The sequence below is a fragment of the Saccostrea echinata genome, unplaced genomic scaffold, assembly GCF_033153115.1.
Source record: "Saccostrea echinata isolate AGI-Se365-2 ecotype Australia unplaced genomic scaffold, CSIRO_AGI_Sech_v1 ptg000002l, whole genome shotgun sequence".
NCBI classification, from domain to species: domain Eukaryota; kingdom Metazoa; phylum Mollusca; class Bivalvia; order Ostreida; family Ostreidae; genus Saccostrea; species Saccostrea echinata.
Genome location: NW_026889751.1, coordinates 17,936,021 through 17,958,672, shown reverse-complemented (window position 1 = coordinate 17,958,672; position 22,652 = coordinate 17,936,021). Strand labels below are relative to the sequence as shown.

Below are 22,652 nucleotides of genomic sequence, written 5' to 3'. Positions count from 1 at the left end.
GATGATAAATTTAGGGTTCTCGCTCTCTTACATATGTCTTTTAGTTCTTCTATTCTTTAATTGGAATGACAAATACATTTAACATTTAAAATTGGATTGAGATTGGCATGTTTTGTATTATTCGCAACGCCATGCTGTCCCAGTCTGACGACCAAACACGCCTCTAACTTTGAAGAGTTCTCTAATGGAAATGGAACGTATTCCATCCTATATAGTCTGAATGAGCATGATTAGAACTATACGACCACTCAACTCAGTTAATAACCTGTTTTGGCCGACTTTTTATCTATATTCTATCCCGAATTAATTTTTTCAATAAAAAGTCGGAAAAAACCCTGCATTCGATTATGGATTTCATCTTTTATTTTTTAAATAGCTATCTCTTCTTTACGTTTTTTCTTTCAAATATATAACGAAGACAAACAAGAATGGGTGAAAATAAAACGTCTTTTCCGAACCTTGTTGGTGGAAATGAATAAATATAGTAAAGACTTAGACTTACAGATTTTATTAAAATCATTTAATTAAGATTCTTATCCTGAATCATAACAACAAGGTATCATTTCCTCATTAATACACAAATAGAAACAATTAAACAAAAATCAAATATATTACATGGCACAATATTTCAAAATTAAATGTAAACATGATTGTAGTTAAAAGGTAATTATATACTCATTCAATGAAAATTTCAAAATGATGAGTACTGATTGTATTAAATTATCTTGCTCATTATCTTTTTTTAAAATTCAGCATGTCATATTTCTATTAACAGTCACAAATCAAGATGTTGGAAACTAAAGCATGGCATAATGAATATTTCATACACAGCGTAAAACAGGAACATTTGATTATATTTTCAAACCTTTACAATTCACCTTAATTTATCATAACCCAAAGACACATCCCCAGTAAATACAAATTAATATTCATAGTCATATACACACATACAGACGGCATGATGCCATTACGCATACATAATGAGCAACTTACTAAATTATTATGCCAACAAAAATTGAACACAAAGTCATATCCACATTTACCCACTAAAATGATTTTGTGTCATCAACCAATCACATCTTTATAATATAATCAACCAATCACATCTTTATAATCAACCAATCACATCATAATAATCTCAACCAATCACTTCTTTGTAATTAACCAATCACGTCTTTGTTATTACATTTTGTCATCATCCAATCACATCTTTGTAATTACAGGTGCATTTTGTCATCATCCAATCACACTTTTGTCATCATTCAATCACATTCGAGTGTCAACAAGGTTTGATAACATGTAACCTTCATTTGGGCCACATTCATTGCAAATAAGACATACATGTAATTTATGCATCATTTACGTCCACAGAGCCTGTTTATCCTTGCGAGATAATATTTCAAAACTTTTAACAATTAACAATGGAACGTTGAATGATATATACATTGAAATTTTATAAATGAACTAAAATCCATGTTTTTGTCAAACATAGTAATTGAACTGCCATTGTTGTGTTTTTACCCCTGGCGCGCATTTTTTCGCTACGATGCCTGCTGGATCCACATCCAAACACAGACCGGTCTTTTCATGTCTTATATAACTGTTCTGTAAAAATATACAAAAAACAAATCATGAAGTCTGATGTCTACTTTCATGCAAATGAACTATTTGAAGAAATATATATTGCTAATTTTTTTTAACCTTTTTATAAAAATAATGAAATTAATTTGACTAAGATAAAAAAAAAGCTTAATAATTATGTACATGTATGTTGTCTGTTATCAAACATTCATTATATAATTTGATATATGTCCCCTTGTATTCCCATCTGATTCTGTCATATATGAAACACATCTACATGTACAAGTAGGTCTTATGTTACTTTGACTTGGGTCCATTTGTGTCCTATCCCTGTCATAAAACAGTAGTCTCAAATGGTTCCTCTTATCTCTCAGTCTAATGATACAAATTAATTTTGCCCTAGTGTTAGTTTCACTGTACTCTGGCTTCATGGAACAATCTTCTTACCTTGACATTTGTCCTATGATCCTCACCCCCCCCCCTCCCCCCAGCCAAGAGAACAAGACAGCCTCATCTCTTTCCTTAGGATAGGTTCATTTGTACCTCTGACTATAACACAGTTATCTTACTTTAGTCCTTCTCTCTTTACATCCTCATCTCTCATTAGTGTGGGTTCATTTGTACCCATGAAATATGTTCATAGACATTCGGTCCTTCCCACTCTTACCTTAACGTGGGTCCACTTATCCCTGGGACCTATAATGCAGTCCTCTAACATCGGACGAGCGCCTTCTTGATTTTCTTTTAGCACCACGCATTGTAAGGAAGTCCTCAATAAATTATCATTCGTCAGAGAAAACCCCTTTTAAATTTAATTGAAAACCTAGTTATGACAAAATTTCAGTTTGTGAAAAGAAACAACAGGGAAAAACTTAAGCAAACAAACGTTTTGTGGGGTTTACATGTTTTTTTTTTAATTCGAGTTTACATAGAAATGGCAATTGTCAATTTTATCCTTCTTAAAAACATTAAGCTTGAGAGTTTTTATTAGAAAGTTAATCATTTACAGAATAGTTTTCTGAATTGTGCTAACCTGCGTAGCAAGTTTAAAATGGCACGGTTCAAAGAAAAGACGCTCAGGAGCTTGGAACAAATACTGATGATTGTCGAAGCATTTATTGTCGTTCACATTGCGCAACTGTAATCAAACAAAAGAAGTAGATTAATTTGGAAATTATTTCAATGCTTGATTTCGCTTGAATTCTGCTACAAGTCTGCACTTCAAAGCTACCAAATTCTTTTTTTCCCTTGAAACAATAGATCTAACAAAACAACGATGGTTTACCGATCCCCAGGCTTGGACATTCCTATTGAAGATGAAAAGCTCCGGCCACACATTGTCGATAAACCAAGTGAAATTTTTACACTGGAGATCCTTTTTCAATTGAATTCTGGGACTCAAGTCCCCAGCGTGTAGAGTCTGAAAAAGAGTTACCGCTCTTGCTTTATCCAATCATTACCCATCTCGTTCAGCATTAAAAAAATTTCTTTGCGTTATTTTTTATGGAAAGCGTTCTTCCAAAAATTGGGAATACACAGAATAAACGCAATTTCTTCTTTTCTTAATTTATTGAATTTGGGATTTTATTAAAAGCTTAAATTATCAGTTAAGGGTTGAATTTGCAAAAGAACATGAGCATTTTGCAAACCAAGGGTTTCCCATGCGAACTTGGAGATCCTTTGTTTACGAAAATACATGATAATAATAACTTCTGCATCACACTGCATGCACATCTTGTACTTTTTTCTTATCATAACGAATAAATCCCTATTCCTTAATTAGGTAAAAAAAAATTGGATGTTATGGTGGGAGTTACTGTAGTGATAAGAAGAAATTGAAAATAAAGCGTCCGAGTTATTTAATTACAACTGCATTTAAGCAGTTTTTGTAAAACCACTTAAGGACAGCTTTCACTCTGTACATGCAATGTAAATTGGTCTTAGCCCTCCCTGCGGTACAATGAATTTTGAACATCGAATGTTCAACGTTGTATACAATAAGTCTGTAGATACAAGGTAATGTGTAGATACTGTGTAGATAATAGTGATATGTGTCTTAATCAATATATGAATGCCTCAAATAAGAAACAATGTTTCATATACATGCAGACTTTAGAAATATTATCGATCATTGTCATTTCTTTGGTTTAAAATAATCGAATATAGGTTGTTATCAATCACTTGCAAATGTGATGCTTTTTTTTTAAATTACACATGGAAGGTGATTAAACAAAAGATTTCAGAACAATGATGTTTTATTGACTGTAAAATCCATATAAGCAGTGAAACTTTCCACCATTCGTCACATAAAAATCTACATTTAATAGAGACATTTATCAAAAACAATTTCACATCAATAGTGATTGTTCTTTTTTTATTACGGCTTGAATGTTTGCATGAATGTATACTTTTTAGCTCGATTATTATACAGAATTATACATATCTACCTATAAAATGATTATGGTATCGGTAATTCCTTTGAAATGATTTATTTTCTAAATCATAAAGTGTATATTAAAAGTTGCATTTTTACTGTGATTTCAATGTCGTCGATTTCGCGATAGAACAAACAACTTTGAAGATAAAAGAAAAACAATGATCGAAAAAATGTACAGTGAAAGAAGCGAAACTTGTAAACTCCAGATCTGGCAAAATTAAATTTTGTTTGTAGAATTCGTGAGTAACTCGAGGGTGAAATCAAAGAAGTGGCTTTTATCAGATTCAGTAAGCTACGCACGACTAAACACATCACCGCATTGAATTCACATAAAAGAATTTTACCACGTGGATGCTTACTATTCTAGGTTTAGATGCTCTGAGGCTATTATTATTTTTTTCTTATCATGATTTACCTTCATTTCGTCGAAGTGGTCATAGATAAACCCTCTATACTCCGGATCAACCCACACTTCTACCGCCCTCTTGTAGTTATACACCTCAATGCTTCTCCTTCCTCCGGGGAAAGAGTAGGGCTGGGACCGGGGGATGTGTCCCAGGTGAGAACAAGGTAGATGTACGAGCCTACCCCCACACATCCACACCTGTAAAAGTAATACTAGTATGTACTTAATGTTAATAATATCAACAATAATATTTAAAGTAACAAAAATATAAATATATATAAATTTATTTTTTAAAATTTGCTTGGTCAAGCTAAGGGGTAACCTAAAAGTACTAAGTTCCAGATTGCACTGATTAGTGATTATTAATGATGAAATCTTGTCAACTATTATAATACATTGTACATGCACGAAGATTGTTAAAAAAGTTCGCGGACAAAGGACTATATTCTATGATGACCAATATCTGCCCCCAAAATTAAACTTTGATGTAGAAATATATAATTATGTTCTTTACCTAGGGGGTATCGGCAGACTTCTTATCTTCATCAGCTATGACGCAATATGTTAAATATGACGTCAAAAAGATGACGCAAGTTCAGAATTTCAATGATTTTGAGAGGAAAACGTGTATTTTACGTCGATACTTTGATGAAAAGTCATGGAGCGTAGGTCTGCCCCAGCTAGATCTTTTGATATATTGTGTAGATCTAGAATTATAATTTCAATGAAATATATGAATGTTTTGAGGCAAGCTTGCACTTAATAAATTCTATACCCAACATTGACCAAATTTCGTTCATTTTGTCCTCTTTCGTAAAAATAAGAGAAAATCCAAATACATGTAGTTTGTGACGTTACTGAAACAAGAATTGCCGATAATCTACTTCCATACAATAATAATTTTTGTCAATTAAGATTGTTCATACAACATATACAATTGTGTATATTTTTAGGAATGTTAAAAATTTTAATGGGGGCAATTATTTGCTCTTATCGCATGTAGTTCTTTTGTTGTGGGCGCGCTATTCGCACAAAACCAATGAAACACGCAAATATGCGTTTCCAATAAGTATACAAAAATTTGATGTTTTCCGATAAACTGTAAAAAAATATTATTAGACAAAATATACCTTAGTTTAAGGAGCATGCTATTTTATATGGTTAAGGAGAGACATCTGTTGGATTTAATATTTACTAAGTATAATCATCTTTTCCCCTTACTTACTGGATTCGAATGTATTTAAGTAAGAGAATGGCGGACCGGTGCCTTACCGATGCTATCAATTCCTCATCATAATCATTATTATTTATGCATCCGGATTTGAATGCCAGTTTGGCTGATCGTGTTTTGAAGAGACAATGACAGTAAATATTAATGCTGATCGCAAAAGTCGATACTGTTTGTCCTTGAAATCCCACTGTTTATAACGACTTCTCCTGTGCCTTTTGTTTTTCGGTTAAAATGCTGCATTAAACATGCTGAATCAAGATCAATGTTTTCTTTTGTGTATCTGAAAGCTATTTACAGTGGGTCGATATAAAATACTGATTTGCCAATGCCTGTTACATAGGGGTACTTTGTTCCCTTACAAAATAATCATTTTTCTGAGTGTAATCTAAACCAGCGTTGAGTGATCTATTGTTTTGTTTGTTGTCATATGAAGACGCCACAACTTGCCGGTAGAGGGCTGCAAATTTTCAGCTATACTCGGCACTTAGGGCCATTGAGCAGTGAGGGATCTTTTTCGTGCCAGCACCTACTGCGACACGAGACCTGGGTTTATACGGTCTCCTCTGAAGGGCCAGTCTCCACGTCCCGCAGTGGATTCGAACCCGCGACGTAAGGTTCAACTCCTTACACCGCGACTCTAGGGCAACCACTGCGCCACGCGGGCGACCATATACACGTAACTCTTGCAAAGAGAAGTGGAAAGATAGGGATAACCATTTAAGGAACTGATGACCATGAAAACTGCAAAATTAATTTATATCAAGGAAAAAAAAATTACCCTCCATGACATCTCCAGATTTTCCCCTCCCCATACTTTCATTCCCTCGTCATAAGATCCAATCTCCCCAAAATATTTACTGTCAATGGCATACGCTGCTCCAACCATCACGGTACCGCTAAAAAATTAATTTATGCAAATAAAAAATTAATGAATAAATTTACAATGAAAATATACATTAAACCCCCCCTCCCCCCCCCCCAAAAAAAACAACAAAAAACATAAACATGAGACTCGTGGGTCACAAAGCTCACCTGAGTAACTATGGTCTTTCTGTTCTTCATCAGTAAAATATTTTTTTTTCACATTCTCATGTATAACTTTGATCACTTTTTCTGGCCCCATCCTACCCAAAGGGGTCATGATTTGAACAAAATTCAATCTACAAACCTGAGCTCGAGATTGCTTCCATATAAATATGACCAATTATGAATTTGCTGTTGTTAAGAAGAAAACTTTTAAAGATTTTTCCCATGTATTCCTATGTATAACTTTTATTGCACATTGTGGCCCCACCTTACTCCCGGGGGGGGGGGGGGGGGGGGGGGGTCGGTCAGGATTTGAACAAACTTGAATCTACTCTACCTCCAGATGCTTCTGTCTAAAATGACTAATCATGGTTTTGCTGTTCCTGGGGAAAAGATTTTTAAACACTTTCCTATATATTCCTAGGTTAAACTTTGAACCCCAATTTCTGCCCCACCCTACACCCTTGGGTCATGACTTGAACAAATTTCAATCTACACTTTATGAGGATGATTCCATATAAATTGATGACTGTCAAACGAAAACCAACCTTATGTGCATTGTGACGTTATTAAAAAACGAGCGAAAATTTTAAAAATGCCAACAATTTTTCACAAATTCTTAATTTTCTCCCTTTGAAAGAAGTTATGGCACTTCCTGCGAACAAACTTGAATCCCCTTCACTCAAGGATGCTTTGTGGCAAATTTGGTTGAAATTGGCCCAGTGCTTCTGGAGAAGAAGTCGTAAATGTGAAAAAGTTTACGAACGACACACACATGAAGGGCGCCAGACACTCTTCGATCAGGAAAGCTCACTTAAGCCTTCGGCTCAGGTAAGCTTTAAAAAATACATACTAGTTTTCATAAGACTCAAGTCTTAACTTACGGTCTTGTATCAGCCTCTGTTTTTCCAACCTGGTCCTGTCTAAAGAAAGTTTCGAAGAAAACCATTCGCCAGTCAAAGCCGTACCGCGTCATATAACCATCATTGAAACGGTACTCTAGCGTTTCAGCATTTACGTAATCCAGTACTCCCATGGCAACCGTTTTACGGTCCTTTTTAATCTCTGTAAGGAGGGGCTGTAACCTGTTACCAAAAGTAAAAAAAAATATTTACAGTTTATTTACAAATTTACAGTTTATATGAATTAACCAAAAACTTTATAATTAATACAGAAGTTAGAAATTGAATGTTTTCGGATATTTTCTGTTTTGTTAATCATGTTTCCGGTGATTCAACTTCAAAAACTAAAAAAAAAAATCATTCCAACACCGAACAGCATCATTGTTTATCATAGGTTCCTAATCTACCCCTTTGCTCTGGAGAAAATGGCGAGGAGAGGAATTGAACCGTTTGTTTTCGAAGCTTGTTTAACAGTACCGAGACACTGACCAAACAAAAGGCCCATGCTAATGCATTGAATACAATCATGTTAAAGAACCTGGGAGAAAAGCCAAGTCAAATGCCCACGGTAATAAAAAAAGGAATCATAACTCAACCATGATATGCATGACTACATGTAGATTCTCTTTGATATATCATTTAACATCAACACATATGTTTCATTATTAAGTTTAAGTGCTGATTTAATCTTATCTATAAAAGGATGACTGCACTAAAGGACATGCGAAAATTGCGACAAAATAAACTTTCAAAACAAGCATTTTTCTTTTAATTGCAGGAATGGTCAACATGTAATCTACAACTTCACGTAATTACATTAAACAAAAGTATGTACTTACGAAGTACGAAGCAGTTTTCATAGGTGGGGGTCATCACAATATCTTGAATCTCCGTACGATAATGAGGACGCCCACTTTTTCACTGACTTTGTACATAGTCAGCGCATGTTTGTCTATTGTTCTCCGTTTAACAGTAGTTGTATATTTGCATTAATAATGTTGTGTCAAAAAGAGATTAATAGACAAACATGCGCTCATGGTTTAAAAGAGAAAAAACTGCTTCTTCTTACATTCGCTCTCTCTGTTGTAACCAAGGGCTGTGACATGTTGAATATTATAATTCACCACGTGATGTCCTACCTTAGGTAACTCTGTGAATACTAAACTCCGTCACGTGACTTGTAAGATACCATGTTTTTGTGCTAACTAGGACACTCTTCTCGAACATGTTGAATTGTAGGGCGTCGATTCAAAATATTCTTTACTTACATGTATGTGCTCATATCGTTAATTTCGTTTTGAAACCTTTGTAAATAAGTAGTGCACTTGTACCATACAGTATAAAGGGAGAGATGGGGATGAGTGATCACGTAATTTAATACATGTCATTGTTATTTACGTAGTCCAATTTTAGAGTCATTCTACAATGTTAGCTCCACCTCTCATGCATACCTAATGTTGAATCAAGGGCAGGTAAGTTTAAAATTTCTATACTTGGAAAGGAGTAGGGACCAAAAAAACATAGAATTATCTTATTCTATCACAGTCTAAAATCATTTTAACATTTAAATTTGCTGCCAAATTGATAGAATTCCATAGTAAATATACAAAAGTGAAATAAGGTTAAGATATATAAGCAACAGAAGAGACGGAAAAAAACCAAAACCCAGCGTTAAGTGTAGTTATCCTTTAACCAGTGTGATGTAATTTGATTAGAACAAAAGTATTCAATCAGCAAGTCATTTCCAAATCTTAGAAGTATACTATCTAAATATCAGCTATAAATTACAGATTTATTTTCAGTTTGCAAAACCATGAAGAGACGACACACGAAACATTCAAAGTACTAAAAACCGCTTTTTTGTGACAAAACAGTTTTATTCTTTTTGTGGAAAGAGTTGAGCCCAGTTATTCAACGGTCAGATCACAAACGATTTATATCGCAGAAATTGGTATGAGCTGCGCTGCTAAGTCGTTGAAGTGCAATTGGGATCATTGACGTCATGATACCAAAAATTTGTACACAAGTCATACTTTTGGTTCATTCCCCGCACGGACCACAAGTTAGGTCTTGTATGAATAAATATACGTAATACTCTAAATAAGACTACGTTTTACACACTATTACGTATCACACATATTCATGAACCACGACTCATGTACATGTGGCACTGACAGCTAAATCTACCGTCAACGTTCAACGTGTACACTTAAAATTTAGCGCTGATTTTCACTGATTGACCAAAAATTAAAGCATTTCGAGGCAAGCTTCTGCAAAACATATAAATTAGCGGGTTAGAAGCAACGTTAAAATTAATTGTTAAAATGCATTTCTACTTTCAAAAAAAGTAAAGAGTATAGTACTTTCCTTTCACAATACTATGATTTTTGCCATCAAAATACTCTTATTTGGGTACAACTTTAAACCTTTAAATGATAGGACGCCTGCCTAATTTCGAAAGTTTAATAGGATTTTTTTTTACCATCGGAGTACTAGGTACACGTATTTCCTTTATATCATTATTCTTCATGATCACATTTCATCGAGATAACATAAAAGCGTAGTTATAACTTTAACTGTAGAACTAAAATCCGGTGCAAATGTATTATGTTTTAATCTTTGAATTTAATGAATGGGCGTAAATACCAAAATTAGCAAGAGCTAAGTCAGAAGATGACACAAACGTCATCATTTACAGAAAAAAAAATTAAAAGTACATGTATAATGCTCAATTATTTAGTGTTGGTCTATACTGTTCAGAAATTTAAAATGTGTCATTTCATACTTCAACAATTATTTGACACTTCAATGCACTCAGATTCGTCATCTTTTCTCATTCAGACCAGAAGTCTTCGACATACATGTACATTTACGTCAAGGGAAATCAGACAGATTAATGTACACGCAATATTTGTTCTGCTGGGTGTTGATATACATGTACTTTAAAACGCACCCAAGTCAGAACGAATTTCTTCTCAATGGAGATATTTCTGCAGCAAGATTCACTAGAAAAATACCGCGTTCATAAAAAAGTCATTTCGTTAACTCCCCTAAAAATAAGCTGTAAGGTTGACGGTGTTATCTTTAAATACATTTGTAACATCTGCAAATGAAACGAAAACATTGTGCTAAGCAGCTCATATATTTCAGGGGTCGCGTCCCATCCTTCTGCATCCACGGTGGGATTATGAACCAGAGAATAATGTACGTTATACTTGAAATCCCTGTGGCCATGTCCTTGTTCAAACAGAATTTGATCCGAGTCAACTTGATGTGAAATTGCATGATATACCAGGAAAAGAATTCTATAACCGAGTGATGCATGTATTGACCTTGTCCAAATGACCTTGACATGGTTTAAACCACTCTCTGATCATTAAGCTACCTCTGTGCCAAGTACGAAGTCTCCAATAAAAGGCAATTTGTTAACTCCAAAAGATTATGATCAAGATTTAAGTTGTACATACAAAGGAAGATACTGAGAGTGACTAGAATCAATATTTTTCCTAATCTCCGAGCTTCTATGCTTAAAAATACAACTCTGCACTGAAAAAACACCGTTGTACTCCCCAAGTAATATTTTGATTGCCAGAGCTAAAAAAGATTTAAACAATTTCTGAAGAAGAGACACATGTTAAACCATTTATGTTAATACATGTACTAACCAATTCTCATTGACCTCCATGTGGCTGTCGAAGAAGGATACGACTTGACCCTTGGAAACCCTCCATCCCTGGAGACGGGCTGCTATTAAACCCTTACGTTCAGTATTGCGTAGAACCCGGATGAGACCTTTAGGAAAGTGTTTGTCTATGTAATCCTCTAAAGATTCTTTTAATTCAGCTATAACAAAATATAAAAATATATATATAAACAGTGAGTTAACATAATATATATATTTGAGTTTGTATGCATAGTGATTTTTATTTTACACTAGATCCTTTGATCCGCTCACGTAGGTCTACGTGAACGGATCCAAATGAACTGATACTATACTCAGTAATCAGATTGCTACTCTATATCTGTTAAATTGCGAATTTCAAAAGTAAGCCAAATGCGTATAAGCCTGAATCTAACAGAAAATGAAACACAATTGAGTATAATTCATACTTAAAATTGTGCACTTTTCAAGATCAAAGAAATAAATAAATTTTACAAAACTTCTGAAGTTTTTGTTGAATTATCCGCATCAAATGTTAAAATAAAAAAATTAGAAAGTATGCAAAAATATGTTTTAAAAATCAATTTTAGAAAAATCAACATTATTTACTGACGCATTGTGCTGGCATCGTCAATGAGGATGACTTCCTGTAGCAAGTGTCGGGGTGTTCGATTGACAATGCTGTATAGAGATCGGAGAAGGACGGAGGGCCATTCGTCAAAATACGGAATTATGATACTGGTGGTAGGGAGATCATGTTCGTAAGTCCGACTCTTGCATCTAAAATAAGACAGAGAAAAATATCATGTTGCTGTGATATAGAAATTTAGTTTCCTATTAAACGATAATTTTATCATGCAAATTGATTTCAGTGAGGGAAATACACTGCTCAATACCAAACTAAAAAAAAATATCTCAGCATGCATTGCTCATATTCATAGGCCGGTAAGAACTTGGGTGGAGGTTAGGGGTGATAGACCCCTTTAATTTTACCAATACTGTGAATACATACTCTATAATGGAAAGCTATAAATGGTAATTTAGGATGCCCCCTCAATATGTTCCCAGGAGCCAAGACCATAAACTGAGAATAGACTTAAATCAAAATTTTTATTTTTAATATCTTGAGTTTTATTTAATGTATTTGCATAAAAATTTGCAATTTTATATAATATCTAAATTCGAATATATGATGAAAATTTTGTTTCATTTTCAAAATTATTTCAAAAGTTATATTGGTTTGAAATTTTGACTTAAGTCTGTTCTCAGTTTATGGTCTTGGGACCTCTTCGATACTCAGACACAGTATCTCAAGACGCATATAATGTAATTATTTATAATTGCAATTCAAAAACAGAAAAGGTGTTATGGGTATATGAGATCACATAACATCAGTATTTACGTTCGTCTAGTTTCAGCTCAATCAGGAACCGTTTCAGGACGTTAATCTCAGAGCAAGACGACCCACCAGTTCTAAAACAGAGACACAGGGCTGAAAGATTAGCAAAGGGCACGACGACATTTGCAACTTACAAGGGCTGACTGGGCAAGCGTCATTTTTGTGGAAGAAACTAAAATTAACCTCAATAAATTGGAAATGTGGTGAAAGACACAGTGGAAGAGATAGCCCGGTTTGGTGGTGGAGAATCTGTTATATTCTGGGCGGATGTGTCCATGCACACTTATAGACAGGTTGGAGGACTTAAGGCCCGAAAATATCAGGATGATGTTCTACGTCCAATGCTTATTTAGCATATGGGCTGCCAGTAGAGGCATGATTTTGGCATAGGACAATTAATGGCCCTTGCCACACAGCACGGTCAACCCAACAACTTTCAGCAAATACGTACATGTACATGTAACAACTTTTGCGTGATTCAGTTTCCTGATACAATACCCAACTGAGCACATCTGGGATATGCTGAAAAGAAATATTAGGACAATCCGTACATACACAGCACGCTATCCAGGAATTGGAAAGAGATCTTCATTGTTTGGCAACAAATTGAACAACAAACTATACAAAGATATATTGTATCCACGAGAAGTCACTGCAGAGCAGTAATTTACGAAAGAGGCGACTAGACTTTATACTAGTTACTGTGTTTGACGTTGTGTACAATTCTGAGAGAACAAAATATTGAGAAAATATCTTATACCTAATGTGTTATTGTAACGGAAATAAATTTTTGTAAACAGTCGAGTTTTGCTCAGTGTATACATTAATGAAACATATTTTATGGAAACTGAGAAAGATATAATGGGTATAAAAGTGTAAATATTAATAAGTTTATCTATTTCATTTCATTTCCAACATAGGGAACCAACCATTTACAACGAAGTATTGAGAAAAATACAGTTGCTTACCTAAATGGGGAAAATACATGCAAATAAGAATACATGAAATGATTAAAAAATGAGTACTACACTGTAGATTTAACTTTTACATCTTAAGACAGATCACTCTAACTGCATAAAATACCATGGAATTAGACCTCTTTTTAACGCCGAAAGAATGAAAATGTATATTTTGTATTCATTTATATACACACATACATGCATTCCTATCTCTACACGTATAGTTATATAATATATGCATTCTATATCCGATGGTCATATTGCGGTGATAAGGCTCTTTAAACAGCTGATGTTAAAACTGTAGAGCAGAAACCGATTAAAATCATTAACTTTGACCAGAGGGAACGAAATGGTTTGATGATAAGACTCCATTGACTTGTAGCATTTCAATTCATTTATCGACTGTGTAATATTTATAATTGAAAATAATATCCTCGGGAAAAATAAAGTTTTGAAATCAACATTCCCTGTATACATAACCTGCCGATATTGAATTTCATATCCCCAGGATGATTAAATCATCGTTTACTATATCCATTTAAAAAGAAAAGGAAATACAAGTACGTTTATTTAAATCCGCGTTGTCGTAATAAGGAGCCCCTCAATACAAAGCATTATAAAGCATGCAATCATATAAATATTGTAAATGATATAACCTCTACACTAAACAAACCTTAAATCTTGTTAGTGTTCAAAAACGTTCTTTTTTAAGACGGGGGGGGGGGGGGGGGGGGTAAGTAATAATAATATGATACTAAAATGTTTTCTTGATCTTCGCCCTCTAAGTAAAGAAAAGAAAATAAATCATAACTTGCAGGGCTCATTACTCATGATGAACATTAACTCAGTCAAGATTAAGGTAGATTGAAACAGACAATGTACTAACTCTGACGGCCTTGAGTCTGGTACCAGTCTGTTCAGGGGGATGAGGTCACTGGCCATAACATTGATGTTGTAGAGCTGCATTCTCTTCGCTGCCGCGGCCTTCTCCTTCCCCACAAACGTGACCCCCCTCCCCATTTCACCAGTTTTCGTGAGATCATTTTCCCCATAATCGTCAATAAGTGGATTTCCTGTTTTGAGATTTGGATTTTGTCTATATTCCTCTGCTGTTATGGTCACAATTACACCCTTTGAAACCTTGTTTCGGTCATTTCTGGTGTTATTGCCGAGAATCGAACCAGATCTCGCAACCGACACAATATCCGTTCTTTTTCTAGTCTTCGGTAGTCGATTGAGGAAGGAACCATCACGAGACAAAATGTAAACCTGGTACGTACACACCAACAGTATGACCGCAACACACGCTACTATATATCGGTACGTAAGGCGCATAGTCCATTAAAAGTACAGTTAAATTCCAGAAGAAAAAAAAACAGGATCAGACTTCACGAGATCACATTTTTTCTTCTTTCATTTTCACTCTTTCAATCACAGAATTCTAAAGTGTTGTTTAGGTGAATTGTTTAAATCTCTATTACACATGTTAAACCAGACCTCCGGAGATTTACTATGTAAAATCAATGGACCATGACAAGTCAGATGTCAATGTTACAATCCACCCGTGTAATGGACTGATTTAGCTCCCTACTGCCAAGTCAACCTGAAAGATAAAAAAATGAATTTATGTTCTTATTCGTTTCTACTCAAACGAACACGAATAATTCATAAAATAAATAACAACACGTATATATGTACAGAAGCGCTCTCGTAAGTGCAGTTTAATATTACAAACTAATATTCAAATACAACTTTCCATCGTCGCAACTCTTATATATCTACAAAAACAAAAACATATAATTGATCAAATCAAAGATGGTATTTGTGAGGGCAGGTAGGCGGGCATCGTCGCAAGCCATGGGTTCTGTGTCCATTCTATTTCCACAAACCCGTGGCTGCCTCCTACCAAATTCTCTCGTTCTCGCGACTGAATCATTGAATATTTATTAAGTGACGCCAGATTTACCTTGACCAATGAAATCACTCTGTAGCAATTTTTGATTACGCTTAAATGGCGGCGCCCATAATGAAATCATGTTTGCTATGCGTGGCAGATTTATTGAAAAAAAAATACGATAGATCCTTAAGAACAGAGGTGAGTAACGTATATTTTAAAATACTTACAAGATTTTACATTAAAATACAGGGTTTCGAATGTAGACGTTGCGTGAGAACGCTGAATAGCGTTACTCGTAAAGAAAGGGAATTCGAACCGAAGTTGATGTACAGCTCGTGGTTATGGTTACACCCAAGTACAAGATAGACTGATCATTTTCATTGGTTCTGACTTGAAGCGTCAGATGCTATTCCATTTGTTGAATGTATGTTATCAATATTCATGAGAACGAGAGAAATTTGTAGGAGACAGCCACGGGTTTGTGGAAATAGAATGGACACAAAACCCGTGGCTTGCGACGATGGTAGGCGGGGAAACGTCTTACTGCACTGAGAGAGAGCCTTCGAATGGCGTTAAACTATTATATAGAGTAAAGCGTGCGTGCTTTAAAAGAATACTGTAGAACAGGTATTCTAAAAATACAGTAACCAATCAGAATGACAGTCTACATAACAAACACTACGCAGGTATGTTAAGGCAGTACCCAGATCATATTTCGGAGAATTTAGACTTTTTTCGTAAAATGTAACATTGATAAATCGGAAAAGCCATAGATAAAACATTTACTATAATTATCCATTGTATAGACGTCATTGAGTTTTAGGCTAAAAGAAGCATTCCACTACGACGTCATCACGTGACGTCTATAAATAGAAAAATTGCCTTAATGAAAAAGTAAAAAGTTCAACACTACCCCGGGGATAATTGAATTCTTTTTGTGAAAATAATTATGTAAAAACATCACTGGATCATGAAAAGTGCTGCTAGAATCCTACTCTCCCGACACAGAAAAAATTATTTCAAAGTTTCGCATGAAACCTTACCAAAATTATTACATTTTGTACAAACGATCAAGGAATTGTCATCAATTCATGTTAATCACACGATTCTAGCAGGACTTTCCAAGTACTATAGAATACAAGCTTTCGATACAAACAAAAAATATGTCTCAAAGTATGCGGCGTAGTGGTGAACTTTTGTAACTTTGTTGTTATAGAACGACAGAGGAAAGGCTGATCGGGATTTTAAAGCACTGCCTGTGTTCATTATAGGAAAACATGATTAGAATATATCAGCGTACCTGATTCTTAATCTTTAATTCCTTATGAATCACACATAACATTCACGGTATATGCTTTAAAACTCCCATTTTACATATTTGTTTACATGACTTCTCGTCACGTTTAATTTTCACTCGGCAAATATTTGATCAATTGTTATGACGTCATGGGTTTGGTATTTAACCCCCGTGATAAATCCTTAGCTGTTTATACCACCCAAAACGACATGATTTTGTTTATATTATGCTTTTGAATGATTCCATTCATTTCTTGGACCTGAAATTAAACTTAAAATTTAGATATTAAGAAATCATTATTTCTAAACTTCACGTCATACAGCTTACTATGACGTCATATTGTAGAAGCAAGTCACTGTAGTATATCTCTGGGTGTAGCCTTAACATACCCGCGTAAGTAAACACGTGTTCGATTGATACACGTGTTGTGATAACTTCAATAAATACATAATCCGTTATTTTATAAAGTTGTATGTTTCACATTACATAATTTCATTTTAAAAACAAGCCTTTTTCCTATGACTTTTAAATACTAATAGTAATTGTAAGTCAAATGATATTTCTTATTTATCAGTCAGGGAAGGGAAAAACGTCGGATTCTTCCGGGGGGGGGGGGGGGGCATAGCTACTGTCAAGAAATCTAATAATAACACATTTAAAACACGTCTTATAGTAGGGATTAATATGGAGTTTCCGCATTACAGTGTTTGTAATTCCGGGCTTATTCAAATAACACAAGTACGTGGGTATCCACTCTACAAGTCTGTCTCACTGATATATAAAACAAAACAAATACAAAGAATAGAAACTTCTGTCTATTTAGCAAATATAACTTCATAATAGGTTAGGAACACTTTATGCAAAGTAGCCTTTGTGGTCCGTTTTTCAAAAAATAAATAAATTAATTGTAGACACAGTGGTATGCATTTATCTTGGTAACTGTCACAAATTTTCACGCATTCAAGCGTACATGTACCTATTTTTTTTCCCTAAAAAACTTACGAGCATTAACATATGTTAATTGTTTAACAAATCCAAAGTGTTGTATAACGAATTGTTCCTTAAATTAATCACCTGAATCAAATTAAGTCACCTGAATTTTCTTCATTTTTTTTTCAATCGTACGCTGTATATACATCTTTACTTGTATGCATTTAACAATTGAAGAAACGCAGGAACACGATGTACGTGACATCTAGTAAATATTAAAACATGTATAAACTTTTTTTTCACTGGTGCAAGCACGTTATTTCGCACATTAAAGTTCTAAATCGAGAAGGATTAATTATAAATGCACACTGTGGTATTTCATTCATATATCCTCGTTAGCAAGCAAAATCAAAGAAAAGGACTGCACTTTAATAAAGAGTGATCGCATTGAAACTGATATACAACGTGTTAACAATTGCAATAGAAAAGGGGCACTCACGTGTATAACAGATTAGGCAAATGGGAATGATTTGTCGTTAAACTTCTTGTATGAGGGAATTTTAAGTTTCTCTTGGGAAAAAAATGTCATTCCTTGTAGTTAATAAATGTATACAAATTTCTAGTTTCACGTTATATGACCCATACCCCCTTCTTTTTAAAATAGTAAAATTATCAATATGAAATAAATTATACAATAAAAATTGCATTTCAACAGGAAAAGTTTTTTTAACATTATACGCAGGTGTATTTAATGAAAAGCATTAGCCACAGAAGATCTTTGTTCACAAACAGAAGTTAACTTTTTTCAAAATTGAATAATTTTCACATTTAAAATGATTTGACATTTTAAATCCGATTCGAGTTTTTCATTTCAAAAGAAAACAATGACTGTATCTTCTCACAGGGTTTACACATACTGTGATAAATGTACGATGTGCAGGAGGTAATGAACTTTAACAATTGCAAGAGAATTAATCGTCAAAGGGAAAAAAAAGGACTAAAAGTACATAAATAATTACAGATACAGCACAAAACACCTTCACTCCATATCAACATACCTTATCGTTGTTAATGAAGTCCCGAAATAGATAAAATAACCTGAGAGGCTAATCAATTCTTCACAGGGGCTTGGGACAGCCAGACCACCTGTCAAACTTCCCACTCCTCAACATCTAACCCGGACACTGTAGTGCAAACCTTACAACCAACTATGTTTTGGTTTAGATAACTATCTAACACTTCATGTAAGTCCTCTCATTAATCATCTTGGAAAGAATATACTTTTTATGTATATTTTGTGTTAATCCTTAACTGCTTCCACACATTACCGGGTCACGTACGTTGAGACAGTAGTATACTCATGTATACATGTATATACAAAATAAAATATAGCTAAGGTCATTTTGTTGACATCTAGTTACCTGTCCACTTTGAATATATAACGAGGGACTCGCCAAATCCCAACCGTTTTATGAATAATTTCTACATATCTATTTTTGTAAACAGAGGACGACACTTCACATGGTAATAAAAAATGTAGCATAATATGCACAGATTATCTAAATTTTCATTTTCAAATACACAACTTTAAAATATTTCATCAATGAATCATGTTAAAATAAATCTTTTCTTGTTATTTAGTCAGATGACATAATACATATTTAGCAAATTACACAAATATATGGAGAGTAATTGTCTTCAACTTTAACTCAAAACCAACTTTTGCTCTGCTTTATCAAATGTATAAAAAAAACAATTAAATCGAAAATCAAATCCATATCATGTATACTATATATATAATTAATGGGTATGGAAATATACATTTACCTTTAAATACCTATCCTTGACAGAAGTCAATATTTAGAATGGGTTTTTTTTTTCAGTATACAAATTTCTATCCCACTTTCCGATTACAAAATTTGCTGGGGTAAGAAAAAAGTGTAAATCTGAGTTGGAAGTGGTTTGTGTGTGTGTGTGGCCACATATACAATGTGTACCAGTGTGCATTTATCACACACAACGTTTTATTAACTGCATTGTAAACCGATAAAGTGCCTGATCTCAATACACAATACAGACTTGAGAGTAGTAAAAATATGTATAATAGGGGTCAATATGTAACTGTTAGTCGGGCCCAAATGAAGCCGTTTTGAACAGATTATGATGTGTGATTCATAAATTTTCAAAAAGCGTTCACTGAGTATTTTTTGTTGAAGTACCATGGACAAGTCTGATCATTAAATGCAGTAGGAAATATTGTATAAAATGTCTTACCTGGTCTTTACCTGTTCTTTGCCGTCCATTGTTTACTCTAAAGATAAAAACCTCAGTGATGCAGTGCAAGAAGACCCCTTAATGGTTAAAAATAGACAAGTGCATTTCCCTCCCCAAATAGGGGCCATCTCAAAACACATGCACGTATTCAGTCCAAGAACATCACAGAGAAAAGCCGCTGTAGGCAGACTTTAAAAAATCAATTAACGTGGAATTGCTTTATCGATTTATTCCACGGTCGTCAATCCTTGCTTCGTGCTAAAAGAGAGACTGTCTTATTGTACAGTGTATGAGAGTACATTCTGACTCGTTTACTGTGATATGAAATTGCGGGGCTGCACAGTCAAGTATTCGTTATCGAGACCGACCTTACTGCACAAGTACATGTTAGCAAAACCACGTTATACTTAATCTTGCATGTGTGTTTATTACATGACATAGCTATGGTACCTAACATTAAATAAATATTCACATAATTACAATGTATATACTTTCCATGTGAAATGCACAGGTACATGTACTTCTGGACAGGACCCCCTCAACCCCCCCCCCCCCCGATATGTTGAAATTTTATTTTTTACAATTTATACTTATTACACTTCCTTATCATGTATACCATACGAAAAATTGGGTTAAAACTCTAAATAACCGTTCTATACAAAAAATACCTCACTATACATACATGTAATAAGAGAGATATATAGTGAGATATTTTTTGTATGGAACGGTTATTTTGAGTTTTAACCCAATTTTTTGTATGATATACATGATAACGAAGTGTAATAAGTATAAATTGTAAAAAATAAAATTCCAGCAAGCCCGGGGTCATATATCGGGGGGGGGGGGGGGAGGTCCTGTCAACAAGTACCTGTGGTAAAATGTAGAAAAAGTTAACGTTTTCGGTTATGCCGAAGAACCTTCAAGAAAGGCGAATCATAACAATTAAAGTGGGGCTAATAAAAAAAAAATAATAAAAACAGCGGAGGGTGGGAAAAACTTAAACATTTTTTTTTCTCACATACTGTTTTCAGTGTTTGTTTCAGTATAATTTTTACTATATAACACTGAAAAATCCTGGAATGTGAGGGACAACCCCCTCCTTCTGCTAAATCTATGCAGACCTTAAAATTCCTCTATTTTTAATCATATTTAAGTAAAATTTACGGGGGGGGGGTGCGCTCTAGCTCCCTCTAAACAGCTGTTAAATCTGCCAATGTATGTATTCGTAGACAAAGTTATTATTTCAAAATATTTTTTAAAAGCCGTTTGTCGCAGTAATAATGTACTAATGTACTTTAAAATAAAAGTTTTACCAACATTTATTATGATTACACAGGCTTTTATAATACACTGACAAGTATTGCAGAGGGAAGTTACATGTAACTCTTATGTAAACTATTTTACGTAAAATTACAACTTTAGAAACATATTTATCAAGAAAACTTCCGGTCTACCATTAAAATCATTCTCACCCCTTTTCAAAGTATACCACTAAGTTCGACATACTTCTGATGTCTTTTAACCCACTTGTAAAAGAATTTGATTCAAATATGAATTTCATATTACAAAAAAGCAGCTAAGACATCTCTGTATCAACTTTCGTCAATATCCTTCAGACTTGTAACATGCAATCGTACATCTTCTAAATCATCAATTTTATGCCCCCTGAGACTTGATTTGAGAAACAGAAAATCCATGGGGCGAGGTCTGGACAATCAGGGTGCATTTTCACATACATGTAACCCTTCTTGAAATCGTTTATAATGCCACTGACTTGTACACTACATGTATAGCCCGACTTTTTTAACCTCCACCTTCATCGAGCAAATTGTTTTGTCTCCAAAGGGTCTCTCATAAATCACATAAAATTTTATCCCCGCGCGTTGCTCGTACAATTTCTGATGTGATGATACGATATATGCAAACCAATGAAAGCCTCAAAGACATTACGGTTATGCGTTGTTTTTTTTTTGGGGGGGGGAGATTAACATAAATTTTCAAACGGAATTAAAGAAACATCTGTACTAAGAATGTAGACTTCAGCTTATCAAACAGGCCCGAGGAAGCAATTTCAGTTTGGGGGGGGGGGGGCACAGCCAAACATTTTCAGTTGGAGGGGGCACTAACAACTACACCAAAATTCCTTGACAAGCTAAAAAAAAAAGGTCATCAGCCGTTTTTATTGAGGGGCACAACCATATAATAGCTAGGTTTTCTATAGTATTCTATATTGGCAAAATTACTGGGAGGGAGGGAGGGGGGCACGCCCCCCCCCCCCGGTTCCTACGGCCATGTCAAATATCGGAAACCGCAACCTCTTTCTTATAGATCATAAGACCGACTAACGTGATAGCATTTTAAATATTAAGTATGTTGTAATTATATTATTTACATTTATACAGAATACTTAAATCTGTATTGGAAATGCTATTTTTGAAGTGTGCAAATTTTCACTCCAATCAAACATATACATGCACATATATATAATTTAGCAGTCAGTACCAATTTGCATTTCGAACTTACATCAGGTACATGCATTGCAAGGGATGTAATTCAAAAATTATCCATACTTTTAGACCTGGGGTACCCGGCAGAGTTACCTTTCTTGTTCTAATGAGAAAATGAAAGTAGGTAATCTACCTGGGCAAGGTA

At 34.5% G+C, this 22,652-nt stretch overlaps 1 protein-coding gene across 2 annotated transcripts; it reads right to left on the bottom strand.

Moving 5' to 3' along the window:
* Positions 1–559: 559 nt before the first annotated feature.
* On the bottom strand, positions 560–20,113 carry LOC133173795 (polypeptide N-acetylgalactosaminyltransferase 13-like). Of its 2 annotated transcripts, none has more exons than XM_061308843.1 (11): positions 20,001–20,113; positions 14,489–15,205; positions 11,858–12,024; positions 11,249–11,426; positions 7,566–7,766; positions 6,434–6,551; positions 4,434–4,622; positions 2,867–3,001; positions 2,615–2,719; positions 2,249–2,383; positions 560–1,605 (listed from the first exon to the last, which is right to left on the bottom strand). In XM_061308843.1, the coding sequence occupies exons 2-11, from the start codon at positions 14,935–14,937 to the stop codon at positions 1,483–1,485; spliced, it is 1,800 nt and encodes a 599-aa protein (XP_061164827.1). In that variant the 5' UTR covers positions 14,938–15,205; positions 20,001–20,113; the 3' UTR covers positions 560–1,482. The 2 variants fall into 2 exon arrangements, with proteins under 2 accessions (XP_061164827.1, XP_061164835.1); XM_061308851.1 differs by lacking the exon at positions 20,001–20,113 and adding an exon at positions 18,785–18,802.
* Between the last annotated feature and the right edge of the window lie 2,539 nt (positions 20,114–22,652).

What these genes read in the sequence shown, in the direction of transcription:
- LOC133173795 (XM_061308843.1), bottom strand. Translation starts at nt 14,937, where the DNA reads ATGCGCCTTACGTACCGATATATAGTAGCGTGTGTTGCGGTCATACTG. An exon ending in ACCACTTCGACGAAATGAAG is followed by an intron (nt 3,002 to 4,433) that starts GTAAATCATGAT and finishes ACTCTTTTTCAG; the next exon opens with ACTCTACACGCTGGGGACTT. An exon ending in ATGTCCAAGCCTGGGGATCG is followed by an intron (nt 2,720 to 2,866) that starts GTAAACCATCGT and finishes GTTTGATTACAG; the next exon opens with TTGCGCAATGTGAACGACAA.